This window comes from Nothobranchius furzeri, chromosome 12 (assembly GCF_043380555.1).
Source record: "Nothobranchius furzeri strain GRZ-AD chromosome 12, NfurGRZ-RIMD1, whole genome shotgun sequence".
Taxonomy (NCBI): Eukaryota; Metazoa; Chordata; class Actinopteri; order Cyprinodontiformes; family Nothobranchiidae; genus Nothobranchius; species Nothobranchius furzeri.
Window position 1 is genome coordinate 11,660,434 of NC_091752.1, and position 19,888 is coordinate 11,680,321.

General features: G+C 44.8%; 2 protein-coding genes across 3 annotated transcripts in view; one reads left to right on the forward strand and one right to left on the reverse strand.

The window, feature by feature from the left end:
* LOC139062058 (spectrin alpha chain, non-erythrocytic 1-like) overlaps positions 1 to 19,888 on the reverse strand; it is a 610,856-nt gene that overhangs the window by 247,727 nt on the left and 343,241 nt on the right. The window lies entirely within an intron of this gene.
* The window catches only part of LOC107375791 (inositol polyphosphate-5-phosphatase A), a 302,051-nt gene that overhangs the window by 199,691 nt on the left and 82,472 nt on the right, over positions 1 to 19,888 (forward strand). For both annotated transcript variants that reach the window (XM_070542253.1, XM_070542252.1), the window contains exons 6-7: positions 1,161 to 1,264; positions 19,526 to 19,578. In XM_070542253.1, coding sequence (XP_070398354.1) covers positions 1,161 to 1,264; positions 19,526 to 19,578 — 157 coding nt within the window. The remainder of the gene's footprint in view (positions 1 to 1,160; positions 1,265 to 19,525; positions 19,579 to 19,888) is intronic.

Below are 19,888 nucleotides of genomic sequence, written 5' to 3' on the forward strand. Positions count from 1 at the left end.
TTAAATTATTTCCATCATTTGTTTGGGTGACAAACAGGAAGATTAACAGGGACATAACAGACTTTACCGATAAACATTGCTCAAATAACTTAGGTGTGCAGAAGTTAGAAAGCTAGCATTTAATCATTATGGACAGTTGGCTGGGCCTTTCAACAGTTGTTTTTACAAGAGCCACTTGTTTATTTATTTGCACGAGTAAGTTAATAATGACTCGTGCAGGTGCGCAGATACTTTAAACCTTACGCACAGAAAACATAGCGGCGGTCACATAATTCCTTAAAAAAAGACACTTGTACATTCTCAGCATCTCGATGCTGACTGTGGGCTAGCGCGCTAAAGAGGCACTCGGAGTGCATCTGTGACAGAGCAGTGCACAAGATGTTGAACGCTCCCAGATCTGGAAAATGGAAACTCCTTTTTTTCCAGACAGTTTCACCAACCTCTGGTTATTTCATTTGGAGAAATTTCCCCTGATTTCAAAACTTTGGCTGAAGTAGCGCTCGTTATTCAGCACCTGACTCCAGGATGGATTTAGCCTCTGTATTAAACAGATCATGAGTCTGTCTGAGGAAAAGTCCAGAACCTCTTCCTACAGTCCTTTAATGCTTGGTGCATCATGTTTTTGTCCTGCAGACTGGAATAAGCCCAAATGAGTTGAACTCCAAGTTAGTTTCAATTATAATTGCCGGAGGATTGTCAATACATTAAGGATAGTAATTTCATGTTGAGATCAACAATAATTCTTTTATAATGTTTATTTAAAGTTTCCTGCTTCATCCCGATCTGCAGCACCCAACTCTAGTTACCACTCCATATATGGTCATGTCCTGGTGCAGGAGAGATTGAGAAACTGCTCGCCTGATTGTAATTTTTATGTTTGTAGTATTTTTGTATTATATTCATATTAGAGCCCAGATGTGTACTGATTCTTGCACTTGAACATAAACAACCTTGTTTTTACTCCGAACGTAGCTATGACGTGTCCCATCAGCACGTCACCGGTTACTCTCTCTAGGCTTCTTGCTGTTTCTTATTCTGACCAGCAGGTGGAGCAGCTGGCACTGTGGCTGCTGGAGAGTCTCCAAAGATTGTATTTGGGTCTAAATGTGGGTTTGATCCTTTCACCTCACTTTTCTCTGTCTTTTTCCTTTCATCTCTAGCCAAGAAGTTTAAGAAGGTGGTGGGGAAGGAGACCTGCTCCGAAACACTAGAAAGCACACCCACCCTGGAGAAGGAGAAGTTTCCACAGGACTACTTTCCAGAGGTTGGTTCTGCATTAAAGTTAAATCAGCTGATCAAACGGATGAAGTATTTCATCACATATTTTATTTATCTTCCTGAATGCAGGAGAAAATGTTAGGTGACAGTACGATTTTTATTCAAACATGAGGGAAACTCAGCTGATGGATTCTTGATCTGAAGACAAATCGCTTCAGAGGATCTGAATCATGAAAGTCCTGCTCGTGTTTCTTGCTTTGCAGTGGGCGGCTCGCTCCTCCGTGTTTGCGTTTCTGGGTTCTGAGCTCTCAGACGGGAGCGGAGAGCCGAGCATGGCTGCACAGATATAGTAATAAAGTGCACGGCCATCCGTGTGTCAGCGCCGTGCTCCCCGCTCATCCGTCAACCATGCTCCGACGGGCGTCTCCACACGTTTATGCAAAACAGATGGATTCACACTCCCCCCAACTTCCGTCTTCTTCTCATGCAAACACACACACACACACACACACACACACACACATGCATGTGTACACGCGCACACATACACACACACACACATGCATGTGCATGCTCGCACACACACACACACACATGCATGTGCACGCATGCGTACACACACACACACACACATGCATGTTTCGCTTTAAACAATACTTATTAAGAACATTTAAAACAATTGTGAATAAAGTAATAGAATGAAAGAGGATGAGTGGAGTGTGTGTGTGTGTGCACACGTGGGTGTGTGTGGCCCAGCAGATGCAGAAAGTTTTCCCGGTGATATATGCCTCCTTCCCGGCCGGAGTATGAATCTGGGACGATGCTCCGGAGAGCAGCACTCCAGATAATGTTGGCCCATTTAAAAAGAGCAGATTTGTGTAGTCTATCAGGGTCACAGAGCCTTTTTTTCTCCCTCTCCTCCCCCCTCCGTAGTGAGAAATTGGTTGTTATCATAGATCACAGATACTGCTCAAACCTCTTATGAAAGATGAATTAATTTCACTAATGCCTTAATGCAAAGCTCTCATGAGGGAGGCAGACTGGTGATAACCCCTGCCTCATCCCCGCTTCCTCCGCCTGTTATTTATGTCCTCTTTTAGTAGATGAAACCGCTTAGATTTGCCATCCATCTGCAGCTTTGAGGGATCCCATTACACGTGGATCTTGGATCGGACAGAACATCAGATTGGGTCCAGTACCAGCTGCTGGGTTTTGGATGTAACTGTTGCCGGTATCCTCTGAGCAAATCCTGTGGGGACGGTTTGGGCAGAACCTCACCAGGCTTCAAGTGCTGGAGATGATTCCTTCAGGGAGTTTCCAAAATTTCAGCGGTAATTTATCTCCGTAGCTCCTCAAAAACAAGGTTTACCAGAGTTTAGCAAACCTGGTCTGTTCTCAGAGAGGCCCGAATGGACCAGACAGTGTCTGAGGTCTTCAGCATCTCTACACTTTCACAAAGATTCTCACCAGGCCCCACTTTCACTTCGCTGGGATTTGAAACACGTTCAGAAAATGTGTTTCCAGTCAGGTTTTCATAGAGCTCATTCTACTGAAACAGCTCTTCTTAGGGTCTCTAATGACCTTCTGACTCACAGTGATGCAGGGGACTGTTCTGTTCTGGTCCTGCTGGACCTGACTGCAGCCTTTGACACTGTTGACCATCACCTGCTACTGGAGAGGCTGAGAGACTGGGTAGGTCTATCAGGAACTGCTCTAGAGTGGTTCTCCTCTTATCTCTCTGAGTGCTCCTTTTCTGTGGCCGCCTCCAAGTTTAGGTCCTCCACCACCTCCCTCACCCATGGTGTCCCACAAGGCTCTGTGCTGGGGTGTCTGCTCTTCCTCCTCTATCTGCTTCCTCTTCAGCACATCCTGAGCTCCTTTAAAGGAATCTCTGACCATCTTCATTAGGGTTGGGCATCGAGCATCGATTGGTACTGGGACCAACTGTTAGTTTTTCCCGGAATCATTCAAAGTTTTTTATTTTGATTCCTAGAATGCCGACCGGAAGAGGAATCTGCGGCTGATCTCCGTGAAAAATAAACATGATCTGCAAATTGTGATCACAGCAGCTGTCTGTGTGCAGCACAAGCCCTCCCTCTCCCCACCCAGATATAAACCAACGCGTCTGCCAAACTTTTACTCCGTGATGTGAACTTTAACTCCTGCAGTGTAGAGGAAACTTGTTCAATACGTCAACACGGTGGAGTTAATAGAAGCTTTAAAGAATAAACTCTGGATGGTGTGAGGCGAGTTTGTTTCACTGCAGAAATAAAAACACACGGAGCATCAGCAGTCAGACACGTGAATGTCAGAAGGCTGAACAAAACCTGTAGAATAATTAAAGTCACAAACAACAAGAAAACATAAATCCTGAATAGACTTTAAAAATGCTGAATATACCACAAGTAATGAACACCACTGGTGCGTTTTATTTAAAACAGACTTGCTCATGTGTAATTTGGTTATTCCACATTCAGTGTTAATTCAAAAATAAGTTTGTTTCCAAATGAAAAGGTTCAAAATTGCATTTATGTTGATAAAGAAAATGTGCAAATTAGCCGTCACTTTTTCCAAAAATATTTAGTTTGGCTCGCGACTTCGTCCCAGACTTTCATTTGGGCCCTGTGTGAGTTTGAGTTCGACACCTCTGGTCTAACACATGGACTTTCTGCTTCCTGATCACGTGACGTGTGACGTACGCGGATGAAGATCGGCTTTAGAGCTGAGATGTTTATTCTCACGGTGCGGGGGCTCGTCCGATGCCCACACAGTAAAAACATGCAAATGACGACTTTAGTGAATGAGTTAATATTTAAATTTTTTGGTTTTGTGAGGCGCTTTATAAGAAATCCTGTTCTTTCAGTAGGTTCTTGTTGGTGACTGTTTTAGTTCCTTTAGACATTCCTACCATTCAATTCTGGTTCTTCTAATTCTGACGTGATTTATTAATGTAGAAGCACCTGAGAGGCAGGTGGAAAGTTTAAAGCATAAAACACCTCAAACAGCCTGATCAATGAAAACAGGCTCACCTGGTTTCAGAGGCAGGAGGATAAAGCAGGTCATAAGTTAACACGGATTCAAACCCTCAACCTTCCAAGTCAAAGGCCGGCAACAACATCACTCATACAACCCACAAACCCACCGACACACACACACAAACACACACGCACACAACATGTTGTGTGTGTGTGTGTGTGTGTGTGTGTGTGTGTGTGTGTGTGTGTGTGTGTGTGTGTGTGTGTTTGCATGTATCAAACGTTACAGATTCGTAGCGCCGTGTTTTAGATTCCCGTGTCGTTGGCAGTCCGTCTCCCGGTTTGATCCCGACGAGCCCTCCATATGCTAAGTGTGGGCTCTCCTCCTGAACCCTGCTGTGAGTTATAGCTGGAAGGAAAGCAGGAGAGAAGCAAGGACAATAATTGAAATGCTGAATAAGAAGGAAGTGGCCAAAATCGTGGGCGCGTTTGTTTTAAAAGGTCGTAGTGATGGATTTGTCACCTTGCCATTTCCCGTTGTTCCGTCAATCTCTACTCCTTCCCAGTGGGAATTAAGATATTTATTTGTTTGGCACTGGGTTATGTGCGTCCAAAGCCATTGCATCATGAGGATTTGTCATTGCCTAATATAAATAAAGTATATAACCCAGACCTTAATGTGCCCTTGGTATTGATTGTTTTACTCAACCACGAGAAAAAAATGAAAGGAGAAAGCAGGAGAACAGCTGACAGGCTGTAGCTCAACATCCACACGAGTTTGTATTTGTTGTTTGGCACCATCAGCGTGTCCATAAAAGCATCGACTTTTCATTTAGTGCCCCCCGTAGGAAGCTCCCGTGTGCTGCTGTGATTACTTTCAAGTTCTGCCCTCGATGAAAGTTAACTTCCTGCGTGTTTTTCTCCCTGCTGATTTAACACGAGACGTGATTCATAGAAGCGCTGCGTACATTAGTAAGATGAAGTCATTTAAACCGGTATTGCTTATAAAATGCTCGGTGCGTTCATCACCTCAGAGACACCTGTGACAGAGATGCCGTCCTGTGTGACAGCTGTGATCCATGATGCCGTGAGGAGCGCTCAGATGAAGAGCTAATGTTGACATGAGGGCTTTCGGAGCGCATTTTAGGAAAAGAATGAATCTTTTTCAGCTGTGAATCCTCATTTCTGTTGGCCAACAGTATAACCGTGGAAACGAGTGTGCAGGATCTCAGATCAATCATCATTAGTGAGCGTAACTTATGACCCGCCATACCTTCCTGTCACATGGTCCTTCTGCGACGCCTCCTCGTCCTCCACCTCTACCCCCCAACCCCAAGCATCACACGGGGGTTCTGGTTAAAGTCCTTTAAAACTAGTTATTTTGAGCTATGAACAGCCTCTGTTTGGAGAAATAGCATTTATGTCCACCAGGACTGATTAGCTAACAGCTAATCCAGACCCATCACTGCCTTCTTAAAACAGATTTAAAATAATAATTTGGCATCATTATGTTTTTATGTTTGAAAAAATTTGTTTTTTTTTTGTTTTCACTCAGTTTGAATGTGTTAAATAAATGAAAACACAAAACTGTTACATCAGTGTGTTTGAGTTCAAAGAAACCGCCTAAACCTTGGCACAGAGCCAGTGCCAAGGTGTTCTCACAAGTATGGACTAAGGTGCTTTGACACATGACCTTGGGCTGTGGTTGGCACTAAATACACCATGAATCAATTATTACTCTGTGCAGGGTTTTTCCTGCATTCAAATTTGCGTGGTGGCCTCCTCCAGCTAATTTAGTGCTGCCCCAGCCTGATTTCACTCTGCCCTCAGCTATATGGATGTTATTTTAACTGCAGTTGCAGCGTTGCACCACTACAGGGTGCTGGATCAGCAGCGGTGCACCGAAAAGCGCTAAAACTGCTGCAGACAAAGATCAAAAATAGCTTTTCTCGCTAGTTGGTACATATCTGTGGTTGGTGCTATTAACGTTCTGATTTTCCCCCAGGCTCTTCCATATCGTAGCAGGGCTGTAACCGTCTGTGTGTGTCTGTCTATTTTTAAACGTAGCACTGGTGCAACATCTTTGAATTACTAAATTCCCCAGAACTTTACTGAACAAAAGTAAGTTACGTGTAAGAAAAATGCTTTTTACTGGCGCACAGTGTGGTCATCTGGATGCAGTGGAGGAAAATAAAGGAACAAGCAAAGTGTCATGTTGTGATCGAGTCTTTTGACCCACGACATGTAGAATCACGAAGAGACAAGGTGAGTAAAATAATATATTATTTATTGAGCTTGATGAGGCTGGGGAGACGTCGGAGGAGGACGGTTCTGGCAGCGTTCTGAGACAGAGAACAAAAATGAGGAATGTAAAGCAAACGGGGAAGGTGTGATAGAATGGAGGCTTACGGATTCCAGTAAGGTAGTGGAGCGCGGAGAGGAGGGCGTGTCAGGTCTGAGTGGTAGCTGGTGGAGGAGGCTGGGAGCTGAGCACCGGTTCCAAAAGTGGGCAGGTGAGCGCAGGAGAGCAGGCGGCCAAGAGAAGCGGTGTGTCTGGTGGACAGGAGATCCAGAGGCTCCTTGTAGTGACAGGTGAGAGTGCAGGTTGACGAGCTGGTAACAGGCAGATGATGAGAGTACCTGGGCGGGAGAACGGAGGAACGGGACAGATGATGACGAGGCTTAAAACAGGCAGAACAGGATGCAGAACAATTAGAAAACAGGTCTAGAGCTGGTGTAAACTACCCAATGTGAGTAATTATCCGGCAATGGTGAATTGTCACACCGCTCCTTAAATCCCCTGCGAGCTGATAAGGGAATTCGCAGCAGCTGCTCTCCGGGCGCGCCCACCTGCAAACAGGAAAACTCAGAGAGGTTAGCTACACCCATTGTGACACAATGGGACAAAGGCAGAACCGGTCCAAAGTTTGGTATCAAAAGTGCAGCTACACGCAGATTGGCTAATGCTAAAGCTAACAGGTAGCAGTCTCATAATCAAGTGGCGCACTGAAAAATATATGATGATGATCGTAAAACTAAGAAAGACTAAACTCTACAAGCGAATGAAAAGTCCCCACTACCCTGTTTATTCTGCATCCTGCAGCACTATGGATCAGAACCGCTGCAGATACGAGTCACATTACTGCTACAAGGCTACGGCAAGCCGTTGTAGTATATAATCACAAACGCTTCGATCTTTGAACATAATTTAAACTAGATTATTGCCAACCCGTACACTATAGACATGCCACCGTTACATTGTTAGCAGCAGAATTAAATGTTATTACCATTTCCAGCACAAATGCATGTTAATGAAATGCATCATATTTTACTGTATATATTTATGTGTTATTTTGACTAAGGTGAGTGTTATTAATACAAACCTAAAATGTTACTGAAATGTGGATCAAATATTTAAAAATATTTTAACTATAAATATCAGATGGAAAAAGGAACTAAACACTAATCTAATGCATATTATTGAGCCTTTTGTAATATTTAGCCTTTATAAAAGTGAGGCAGTTGAATGCACAGAGTATGCATGTGCTGGTGCATGGTCAGGATGGTACCACCTCTGCCTCAGTTTGAGCCAGGAAAACCCTGGCCGTGAGCTTCACAGCAAACATCATTACTGTTGTACATCTTTATGTTGTTTGGTGCTGTGATATCTCTGTTGGGTCGTATTTATGTCTCTCTCTCTCTCTCTCTCGCTCTCTCGCTCTCTCGCTCTTTCTCTCTTGCTCTTGCTCTGGCTCATTCTGCAGATCTATTGATTTATTCTTTGACCTCTTGTGTAATTTCAGTTTGTGGACCATCCTCCTTCCTTCTTCCATCTTCCTCTTTTATTTCTTTCTCCATGTCCGTTGGGATAAAAATTAAAACAAAGTCTGATAAAGTTTCTATATGGGGTGGGACGTTAGAGCTGGAGTTGAAACACAGCCTGTGAGTATAACTGTAAGCCTACATGTTGAAATGCTTTACAGGCAGACAGGACACGGGAAAAAATGAAGTGAATTTCTCCTTGACCCCTGGACGCTGCATTTAGCTGCTGTTTTTGACTTTATGCTCTTAAATATTCTAACATTTCTATGAAAATGGCATTGTGTTATGTAATAATAATATAAAACAACATCACATAGGCGCTATGGAATTATAAAGACTGGATCCATTTGAGATGGTAACAGGTCTACACCTTCCATTCACTCTTTCTGTAAACAGAGGTAAGCTAGTGATTATTATCAAACACAAGTCCTAAGATGTCCCAGTAACAGCCCACTAGACTAAACTTTAGATCCACGTCTAAATGAAGCAAATAAAAACAATAAAATGAAAGAAATTCTGAAAAATGTGGAGATGTAAGTAAAAGTTTAAATCGTATTAACTTACATCAATGCTTCCCTAATATTACAATTACATAATAATAATAAGAGCATTTAAAGTCTTTTCTTCTTGGCACGTCTTAATTTTTTATGTTACGGTCATAACTGTAGGTCCTAAACATTTAGAAGTGATTCTAACCTTTCTCCTTTATCCTCCTCCCTCTTTTTGTTTTAACCCCCACCCCCTCACCCCAGAGTGCATGCATCACGGTCAGCCTCGATATAGCCCAACATCAATAGATGCTACCCTCTGCAGCCGCCGTTCATCACTGTCATGGGCGGGGACGCCATCAGTGACCTGTGGAAGCTGAGCCAATGTCACCCTGAGCATCATGACCTTAACCCCACCCCCACCCCCACCCCACCCCACACCCCCCCATCCAACTATTAAACCCCACCCCGACCATCTGATGACATTATTATTTTATCCAAACATGTCCACCCTAGAGTAACAGCAGCATACTTGGTTGTGTAGTTTATTGTCCGAATTCTGTTTGCGCGCGTGTGTGTGTGTGTGTGTGTGTGTGTGTGTGTGTGTTCGTGCATGCTTTGTGTGTGTGTGTGTGTGTGTGTGTGTGTGTGTGTGTGTGTGTGTGTGTGTGTGTGTGTGTGTGTGTGTGTGTGTGTGTGTGTGTGTGTGCGTACGTACACAGGAGGGAGGGGTGATCATGTCCTAGCGTTGAGGTTAAATTGGGGTGGACAGCTTCTGTGCTGTCATCCCATCCCTAGGATCAGGTGGAGAAACCAAACCATGATGTCATAATGTTGACCAATAGAGCTTGGCTTGTTTCATTAAACTATTTATGAGATAAACACCTCAGTAGGAACAGACCACAGAACTAAAACCAGCTCCACTGGCTAAAAACCCTAACACACACGCACGGTCTGGTGTGTTTATTCCCGTACATGTTGTGAGTGCGGTTATAAGGCAGCGAGCAGGAGGTCGATCAGTCATATGTGCCGGGTACGGGGTAATCTGGGGCCAGGTGTCAGGATTGTGATGGATTTTAATGCTGTGATTGTAGTTAATGGCTCTTTAAATTAAATCGAGATTAATCGTCTCTGGCAGCAGTCAGGTCCTGTTTGCACCCCCCAAAAGGAAAAAAAAACCTCACTCTTCTTTTCTCTCCTCATCCTCTCATCCCCTCTAAAGCCAGCCTCACAATGGGCTGGGTTCACGAGGAAGTTTATAAACTGTCTATAAATGTTCACAAGGCTGAGATTCACAAGGAGTCACCATCCTGTCGCTGGAATCTTACAGATTTAATCCCAGCTCATTCCTATGTTGTTGTGTTTGTGCATGTAGCGTTTGCCAGTACTGTGGTATCAGTACCGTGGTGTCAGTACCGTGGTATCAGTACCGTGGTGTCAGTACCGTGGTATCAGTACCGTGGTATCAGTACCGTGGTGTCAGTACCGTGGTGTCAGTACCGTGGTGTCAGTACCGTGGTATCAGTACTGTTGTAACGTCCAGCAATGGTCAGTTTTAGGTACAGTTTGACCATTCAACATCTGGTCAAAAAGGAGACACGACACTGCATGTGTCCCCTTTAAATCGGCCTGCCTTCCTCCCACCAGCTGGAGCTCAGAGTCTCTGCAGCTCTGAACACAGATAACGAAATATCAACAATAACATTCTCTCCTCAAGGTCCAATCTTTCAGGACTCTTCATGCCTCCATATAAGGAACACTCGCAGCCGGATTTCCTAAACCAGATATGAACTTGTACAACTTATAAGCAAGATAGTCATTAAGTAAATGTTTTTTATTGCTACTTATAATAATTATAATATAATGAAATGTTTCATTAATCTGTGTTCAATGATTGAAGTTTGAAATGAATGTTATGTTATGATTACAGTGATTGAAATATGCTACAGCATGTTCATATGACAGTCATCACCACTTGCACTCACACAAGAACAAAGTAAGGTTAAGTTAAACTCATAACACATAAATAGACCTTTACCCAGATCAGAGCCTCTGGTATCGAAGAAGGTGTGTTTCTGAGATTCTTGGTAATATTTCTCAAACTTGTCAACCTCTGGTTGGCTACACAAATCATAACATGAGAACATTAAAACTGGATCACTCTGGGTGATTCCTCAGTTCTAGAGAAAGCTTCAGACCGGCCATCTGAAGCAAAACCTCTTTAACCCATCAAAGCTTTTGACATGTCGTCAAAACCTTTTTGCACCTGCGAAGCTGATACAGCAACAGTTCCTGCAGAACAAGCTGATATTGTTCAGACTCCTTAAGAGTCCCAGACGCGTGGTTCCATCCATCTGTCGTGACCTGGAGACAACTCTAAGACCGGTTTAGTGGGGCCGCAGTTCTTCTATGGATCTCTGTGCCTGGAAGTCCGAGGACTTTGACATTCCGGATCTATCACGAGGGTCTTCGAGTGGGTATGTAGACATGATAAATTGCGTATGATGTGTTTTTGATAATAATCAACTTCATAGCTTAACGCAAACCAAATTCTTTTACATCCAGAACTCAGCTCTCCTAGATACGGATGTTCTGATAACATCGCATTCACACATATGTTCATACATCACATCTAGTTCCATCTATCACAGTAAATGTTAGTTAACTTGTCATGTTTTAATTGTTGGTAAAATAAATTCTTACTTTAATAAACCTGACTCTTTTCTGAATCAAAACGAAGTGTGTACAATCCCCTGATAAACAAAGAATCCTAGAATCTTCTGATTAATCACAAGGACCAGGCAGGTTGATATTCTATATTTATATAGAATATCACAGCTTATTGGTCATAAGTAAGTAAGTAAGTAACTTTATTTCTATAGCACCTCTCACAGACAAAAAGGTCACAAAGTGCTTCACAAGTTAAAAGGCAACAACATATAAATACAGTAAAATACAGCCACAATATACATAGTGTCAAATACAACCAATCCGAATGAGACTAAGTTTAAAATGCCTGGAGAAACAAATGGGTAGAGGTAATATATATAGTGAGCTCTTAAAGCACTCAATTTGCCAAACCCTACACTGTGGTATCAGTACCGTGGTATCTGTACTATGGCTTAGTATTGTGATATCGGAGTACTTTTACAAGTACAGGTACACAACCATATATACTATTATCAGTATCTGTGCATCCCTGATCAACAAGAATATCACTCTAATGTTGCACTTATCAGATATGTCAGATGCCCCACATGACCAGATCAGATGATAAAATATTTATCAGTTCAATGATTCCAACTGGTTTCAACGAGGTCCCGGATACAAGCGGGTGAAACGAGTTTTCTCCGCTGGGTGGCTGGGCTCTCCCTTAGAGAGGAGGTGAGGAGCTCGATCATCCAGGAGGGGCTCTGAGTAGGTAAGTACATTTTATTTCTACAGCACTCATCACAGACAGAATCACAAAGTGCTTCACATGGATCAAAACAAAACAGATCATAAAGTCATAAAATCATGATGATCTTAAAACAGACATTTAAAAAAGTCTCCTGACTGTCAATGCTGCATAAGGATAGAGGAAGATCATTCCAGAGTCGGGGTGCAACAGTCTGGAAGAGTAGACCCGCTGCTCCTCCACATCGACAGGAGCCAGTTGAGGTGGCTTGGCCATCTAGTTAGGATGCCTCCTGGGTGAGGTTTTCTGGACACATCCAGCCGGGAGGAGACCTAAAGGACGACCCAGGACACGCTGGGACTATGTCTCTCAGCTGGCCAGGGAACGCCTTGAGATTCCCCCGGAGGAGCTGGCCCAAGTGGCTGGGGAGAGGGAAGTCTGGGTTTCCCTGTTTAGGCTGATGCCCCGCGACACGACCTAAATAAGATGGATGGATGCGGAGGACATTGTAGATCTTGGTAGTGGTTGTTAGTCTTTTTCTTTGTCTTTGAAACATGCATACTTATTTCCAAGTGTAAGGTTAATCTGTAGTCCCTAGTAGTAACACTCATATCCAATTGTATTTGCTGCTTTCAGGATCCTGATATTGGGCCAGTGAGTTATAATTGGGCCCATACATCCTGCAGAGGCAGTATGGATTAATTTGAGTATGCTAATGTAATTCAATTTGATACAGTTCATCTTGCACTAATGCAGATTGAAGGATGTGAGGCACAATCAAATACCTCTTAGCCATTTCATTTGCCTCTGAGTTTTATAAATTAATTTAGTCAATTTGTAATTATGTGACCTGGCCTGTAATTAGTTTATCACTGCAGTTAACTCTGCTGTTAGGAGCATTAGATGGAGATAAACAGAAAAAGGTTGTGTAGAAAAACTAAACCTTATTTATTCTTTTCAGAATGAGAGCGCCCTCAGCTTCATTTTGTCTCATTTAATAAGCAGCTTCATGGTAAATCATGTGCTGTCAGGCAGAGATCATGTGGTGTTTGATTACAGTATATGCTGTTGGAGAAAGATGGAGCTGCTCCATCATGGTGAGGTCCGTGAGACCGGTTGTCCTGCTAGAGGGGGCTGGTGTTTGCTGGAGTTTGTACATAATCAGGTGAAGTTTGTACAGAGAGGAGTGGAGGCTTTAAGGAGGTGGGAGGAGTCTAGGAGGGTGGAGTCTGTAATCATCTTTCATTAGTTTTATGGTATTTTTTAATTTAGACATTTTTGTTTTATTTTGATCTATGTAGAGCACTTTGTGATTTTCTTTCTGTGATGAGTGTTTTATAAAGTTTACTTACTGAAAGAAGGTGGGTGGAGTCTGTATGGAGGTTGGTGGAGTCTGTTCTAGGGTTTGGCAAATTGAGTGCTTTAAGAGCTCAATATATATATTACGTCTACTTATGACGGTTTATAAAAGTAAGAATTTATTTTACAAACAATTAAAACATGACAAGTTAACTAATAGTTATTTACTGTGAGTGGATTAATCTAGATGGAGCAAGTGTTTATGGTGCCTATGTATGAATGTGATGTTAACAGAACTTCCGTATCTAGGAGAGCTGAGTTCTGGGTGTAAAATAATTAGGTTTGCGTTAAGCTCAGAAGTTGATTATTATCTAAAGGCATCAGACGCTATCTGTGTGTCTACTACACCCGTTATCGGAGACCCTCTTCGTGGATCCGAAGGTCAGGGAGGTCGGATGACCTCATGCACTGAGGGCTGTAGAATACCGAAGTACCGACTCTTCAGTCCAGAGATGTCTCGGGTCACGACAGATGGATGGAGTATGGTAGAGTCTATACAGAGTGGGGTGGAGTCTGTAAAGAGTGGGGTGGAGTCTGCATGAAGGTGGGTGGAGTCTGTATGAAGGAGGGTGGAGTCTGTAAAGAGGGGTGGAGTCTGTATGAAGGAGGGTGGAGAATGTAACGAGTGAGGGGTGGAGTCTGTATGAAGGTGGGTGGAGTCTGTATGAAGGAGGGTGGAGTCTGTACAGAGTGGGGTGGAGTCTGTATGAAGGTGGGTGGAGTCTGTATGAAGTAGGGTGGAGTCTACACAGAGTGGGGTGGAGTCTGTGTGAAGGAGGGTGGAGTTGGTACAGAGTGGGGTGGAGTCTGTATGAAGGTGGGTGGAGTCTGTAAAGAGGGGTGGAGTCTGCATGAAGGTGGGTGGAGTCTGTATGAAGGAGGGTGGAGTCTGTAACGAGTGAGGGGTGGAGTCTGTATGAAGGAGGGTGGAGTCTGTAAAGAGGGGTGGAGTCTGTATGAAGGAGGGTGGAGTCTGTAACGAGTGAGGGGTGGAGTCTGTATGAAGGTGGGTGGAGTCTGTATGAAGGAGGGTGGAGTCTGTACAGAGTGGGGTGGAGTCTGTATGAAGGTGGGTGGAGTCTGTATGAAGTAGGGTGGAGTCTACACAGAGTGGGGTGGAGTCTGTGTGAAGGAGGGTGGAGTTGGTACAGAGTGGGGTGGAGTCTTTATGAAGGTGGGTGGAGTCTGTACAGAGTGGCGTGGAGTCTGTATGAAGGTGGGTGGAGTCTGTACAGAGTGGAATGGAGTCTGTATGAAGGTGGGTGGAGTCTGTAAAGATGGGGGGAGTCTGTATGAAGGTGGGTGAGTCTGTACAGAGTGGGGGGAGTCTGTATGAAGGTGGGTGAGTCTGTACAGAGTGGGGGAAGTCTGTACAGAGTGTGGGGAGTCTGTATGAAGGTGGGTGGAGTCTGTACACAATGGGGGAGTCTGTATGAAGGTGGGAGAAGTCTGTATGAAGGTGGGTGGAGTCTATGCAGAGTGTGGGGAATCTGTATGAAGGTGGGTGGAGTCTGTACAGAGTGGGGGGAGTCTGTATGAAGGTGGGGGGAGTCTGTAAAGATGGGGGGAGTCTGTATGAAGGTGGGTGGAGTCTGTACAGAGTGGGGGGAGTCTGTATGAAGGTGGGTGAGTCTGTACAGAGTGGGGGGAGTCTGTATAGAGTGGGGGGAGTCTGTACAGAATGGGGGAGTCTGTATGAAGGTGGGTGGAGTCTGTACAGAGTGGCGGTAGACTACAGAATGGAGGAGTCTGTATGAAGGTGGGTGGAGTCTGTAAAGACGGAGGAGTCTGTATGAAGGTGGGTGGAGTCTGTACAGAGTGGGGGGGAGTCTGAATGAAGGTGGGTGGAGTCTGTACAGAGTGGGGGGAGTCTGTATGAAGGAGGGTGGAGCCTGTACAGAGTGGGGTGGAGTCTGTACAGAGTGGGGGTAGTCTGTATGAAGGTGGATGGAGTCTTTGCAGAGTGGGGGGAGTCTGTATGAAGGTGGGTGGAGTCTGTACAGAGTGGAGGGATACTGTATGAAGGTGGGTGGAGTCTGTACAGAATGGGGGAGTCTGTATGAAGGTGGGTGGAGTCTGTACAGAATGGGGGAGTCTGTATGAAGCTGGGCGGAGTCTGTACAGAATGGGGGTAGACTTTACAAAATGGGGGAGTCTGTATGAAGGAGGATGGAGTCTGTACAGAGTGGGGGGAGTCTGTATGAAGGTGGGTGGAGTCTGTACAGGGTAGGGTGGAGTCTGTATGAAGGTGGGTGGAGTCTGTACAGAGTGGGGGGAATCTGTATGAAGGTGGGTGGAGTCTGTACAGAGTCTGTATGAAGGTGGGAGGATTCTGTATGAAGGAGGGTGGAGTCTGTACAGAGTGGGGTGGAGTCAGTATGAAGGTGGGTGGAGTCTGTACAGAGTGGGGGGAGTCTGTATGAAGGTGGGTGGAGTCTGTACAGAGTAGGGTGGAGTCTGTATGAAGGGGGGTGGAGTCTGTACAGAGTCACATCAGCAGATGTGGATCAGATGTTTAACTGAAGAGTTTTGGATCAGATTTACTAAAATAAGATTTCACTTCTTTCATTTTTTCTCCCTGTTCCCTTTGCTTCTTTTCTTCAGTTTGTTTCCTTCTTCCTATCTTGCTTCTCTGCTTCCTAATTTTCATTCTTCCTTCCTTTTCTTTTTCCTTAGTTTGAGAAAAAGATCAAATAAATAAATGATGGAAAGAATAAACTGCGAATAAACTAAAGAAAGTACAAAAGAAACAGAAGGAAAGGTAGGAATGGAGAAAGAAAGAAGGCTTGTCTACTTCCTTTTTTAGATTCTTGTCTTTTCTTCCCTCTCTTCTCTAACTCATCATTCCTTTCCTTCTTTCTCTTCTCTCCCCATCTAACACAGATTGAACCTTTAGCTCCTCCTTCGTCACACATCAGGCACAAAAACAGAAATAGTGAAACAGATTTTTTCCCTCTAGACGAGAGTTTGAGGAAGGAAGCTGTTGCACATTCTGGTCGTTCCTGATTCAGTGGAGCGAGGTGTCCTTCCAGTTGTAAAGAGATGAGATTATGTATTGGGGGGGGGGGGGGGGGGGGGGCGGCTTGCCTCATCAGTGCCACTTGGACTGGACCAATGCTCTCTCTGAACCCTCATCCTGTCTTCATAGAACTTCTGATTTAGAGGGGATGGAGTTTTCATCCTCTCTTCCCCCACATGACCTCAGACTCCCCCAGGACTGGAGTCAGTGGGCCTGAGTGTCCTTTTGGTCATCTCAGAGTGAGACAGAGGTTTGAAGTCATCTAACTGCTGTAATGTAAAGTAATGGTGAACTCACTAGCGGAACAAATCATAGCTGGGCCGGGAGCGGAGCAAATGACTGGGCACTTTAAACCCAAGCAATAAAGCTCAAAATGGCATGATTTTAGCAGTGGCGCCTGTGTATTTGGGTCCTTCAGTGCCTGTTTACTGACCTAATATGATGTTACAACAGTGGAGGAGTTTCTGGAGAGTCCCAGAACAGCTGGTGTGTTCTAGGGCCGGTGTTGACCTTCCCCTGCCACACTTATCGCAGATCCCCCAGGCTGCGGGAATGTCCAGCTTCCCACCCAGTGTTTAAGTGGACCGGTGCAGCCACTTCTAATTTTGAGTTATTGCAGTCATTTATTAGTCGAAAGTTCAGAGATTTCTGATCAAATATCTGTCTGTCATCAGACATCCACAGGCCACCCATCGCTGCCCTTCCTGTCATGACTCACGCTCCATGAGGGGCCACATTGTGAGCACAAGCTGCACCACCGCTGTGAGTGCACCTTCAGTCTAGGCATGGAAGAGGAAAGAGGAGACGAGTTATCCAGCACCGTGCTCATTCCCACAATGACTGACAGCAGCATCTGACCAGCCAGGGGTTTAATGCACTGACAGACAGGTGTAGCGTTGAGGAGTGGCTACATATGTAACAAATGATCAATAAGATGTGATATTCCATATAAATATGAAATATCAATCTGATTGATCTTTGAATGTTTAATCAGAAGAGTATAGTTTCTTCTACTTATTCAGGGACCATAAACACACTTCATATTAATTCTGAGTCAAGTTCAGTTTATAAAAATGAATTTATTTCCATTTTCCTAAACTGATTATATGAGCAGGTATGAATGGAATGAATATGATGTCATGTAACAGATATGGAGTGACTTAATGTGAAATGATGGAATGGAAGCTAGACGTTTTAGCAAAACCTTTCGTAAGTATCTGAGAGAGTTTGTGGAGTCTGGGGTGTAAAATCAGTTTGGCTGTATGTTTGGTGAACTAGAGATTTGCTTATAAAACCATCCGACGCAATTTGTGTCGATTCTACGCACCCTTCTGTGGAGATCCCCTTCAGATCCAGGGGGTCAAGAGGTCGTGATGGACACCGCCAGTGGAGTGAACCTTTTGGTATCAGGTTCACACCTCAATGCTGTATCACACTTCCCTTCTGTCTCACACTTCCCTTCTGTCTCACACTTCCCTTCTGTCTCACACTTCCCTTCTGTCTCACACTTCCCTTCTGTCTCACACTTCCCTTCTGCCTCACACTTCCCTTCTGTCTCACACTTCCCTTCTGCCTCACACTTCCCTTCTGTCTCACACTTCCCTGCTGTCTCACACTTCCCTTCTGTCTCACACTTCCCTTCTGTCTCACACTTCCCTTCTGTCTCACACTTCCCTGCTGTCTCACACTTCCCTTCTGTCTCACACTTCCCTTCTGTCTCACACTTCCCTTCTGTCTCACACTTCCCTTCTGTCTCACACTTCCCTTCTGTCTCACACTTCCCTGCTGTCTCACACCTCCCTTCTGTCTCACACCTCACTGCTGTTTCACACCTCACTGCTGTCTCACACCTCACTTCTGTCTCACACCTCACTGCTGTCTCACACTTCCCTTCTGTCTCACACCTCACTGCTGTCTCACACCTCACTGCTGTCTCACACCTCACTGCTGTTTCACACCTCACTGCTGTCTCACACTTCCCTTCTGTCTCACACCTCACTGCTGTCTCACACTTCCCTTCTGTCTCACACCTCACTGCTGTCTCACACCTCACTGCTGTCTCACACCTCACTGCTGTTTCACACCTCACTGCTGTCTCACACCTCACTGCTGTCTCACACTTCCCTTCTGTCTCACACCTCACTGCTGTCTCACACCTCACTGCTGTCTCACACCTCACTGCTGTCTCACACCTCACTGCTGTTTCACACCTCACTTCTGTCTCACACCTCACTGCTGTCTCACACCTCCCTTCTGTCTCACACCTCCCTTCTGTCTCACACCTCCCTTCTGTCTCACACCTCACTGCTGTCTCACACCTCCCTTCTGTCTCACACTTCACTGCTGTCTCACACCTCCCTTCTGTCTCACACCTCCCTTCTGTCTCACACCTCACTGCTGTCTCACACCTCCCTTCTGTCTCACACCTCACTGCTGTCTCACTCTTCCCATCTGCCTCACACTACCCTTCTGTCCCACACCTCACTGCCGCCTTACACATCACTACTGTCTCACTACACTTCTATAAAAAAAATCAGTGTTTGAACTTCTTCTGTGTTTGCAAGTCAATGCGTGCATCATGATTTCACATGCATGAACGAATCGCCTATCATCATTTATTGGACTGACGATTGGCGGTGGGGAGAATGATACAAATCGCCCAACTCTAATCTGTAGTACACTTTGTCTGACACACTGATGTGTGTGTGAAATTTGTTTGCCGCATTTGACCCATCCCCTGGGAGAGCGGTGAGCTGCAGGCACAGCCACGCTCGGGAACCATTTAGTGATTCAGAGGAAACCAGTTTGGTGACCCCTGATCTAAACCTTCAACTTTGATTATGAGGTTTGGATCAAGCATCTGATGCCTTCTGGGGACCTTCATCTGAAGGTTCTCTAGGCAGTGGGAGGGGATCCAGAACTTTCTGGAGGGCTAATCATTTCTTCTGGTGCTTCAAAAACCTTCAGGAGGAGAGAAAGTTCTTGTTTTCCTTCCTGGACCTGAAACCTCAGGGAGTCAAACATGGATGGATAATTGTCATAGAAACCATCACTAATGCCATTCCTATTCTTGCTGCTCAACCTGCTTTAATTACTCACATTAGATTACATTTTTTATTTGAACAGAACTAAACAGTTTAGTTTAGATAAACTAGTGAATCTGGTTAATTTGACTCTCTCACTGCTGTTTGCTCCAGCTGTCAGACGTCCTAGGTCGTCACTCTAACTCCAGTCTCTGTTCTTACAGTGCAAGTGGTCCAGGAAGGGATTCATCAGAACTCGATGGGCCCTGGCTGACTGGTGAGTTTTATTAGCAGATCTCTGCTGTAATGTGTCCCACCTCATCACTCCTCAGGCCTATCAGCGTGATTACAGACGGAGTTCGGACCGGGTCGGGCCGAGCCAGGCCGCTCTGCGGTCTCCAACAGGCTGCTGGGAGCTAAGTACCGTGTGTAAACTGTGGTGAGCAGAGATGTGATTAGATGTAATCCTGTTAGCCAAACAGCTGCGTGTAACATATGACCGTAAACATCAGATCCAATTGAACCTGTGCAGGATAAATACAACCTCTGCTTCCAGTGAGCCGAGTCCCAGTGGGGGGTCTAATGGA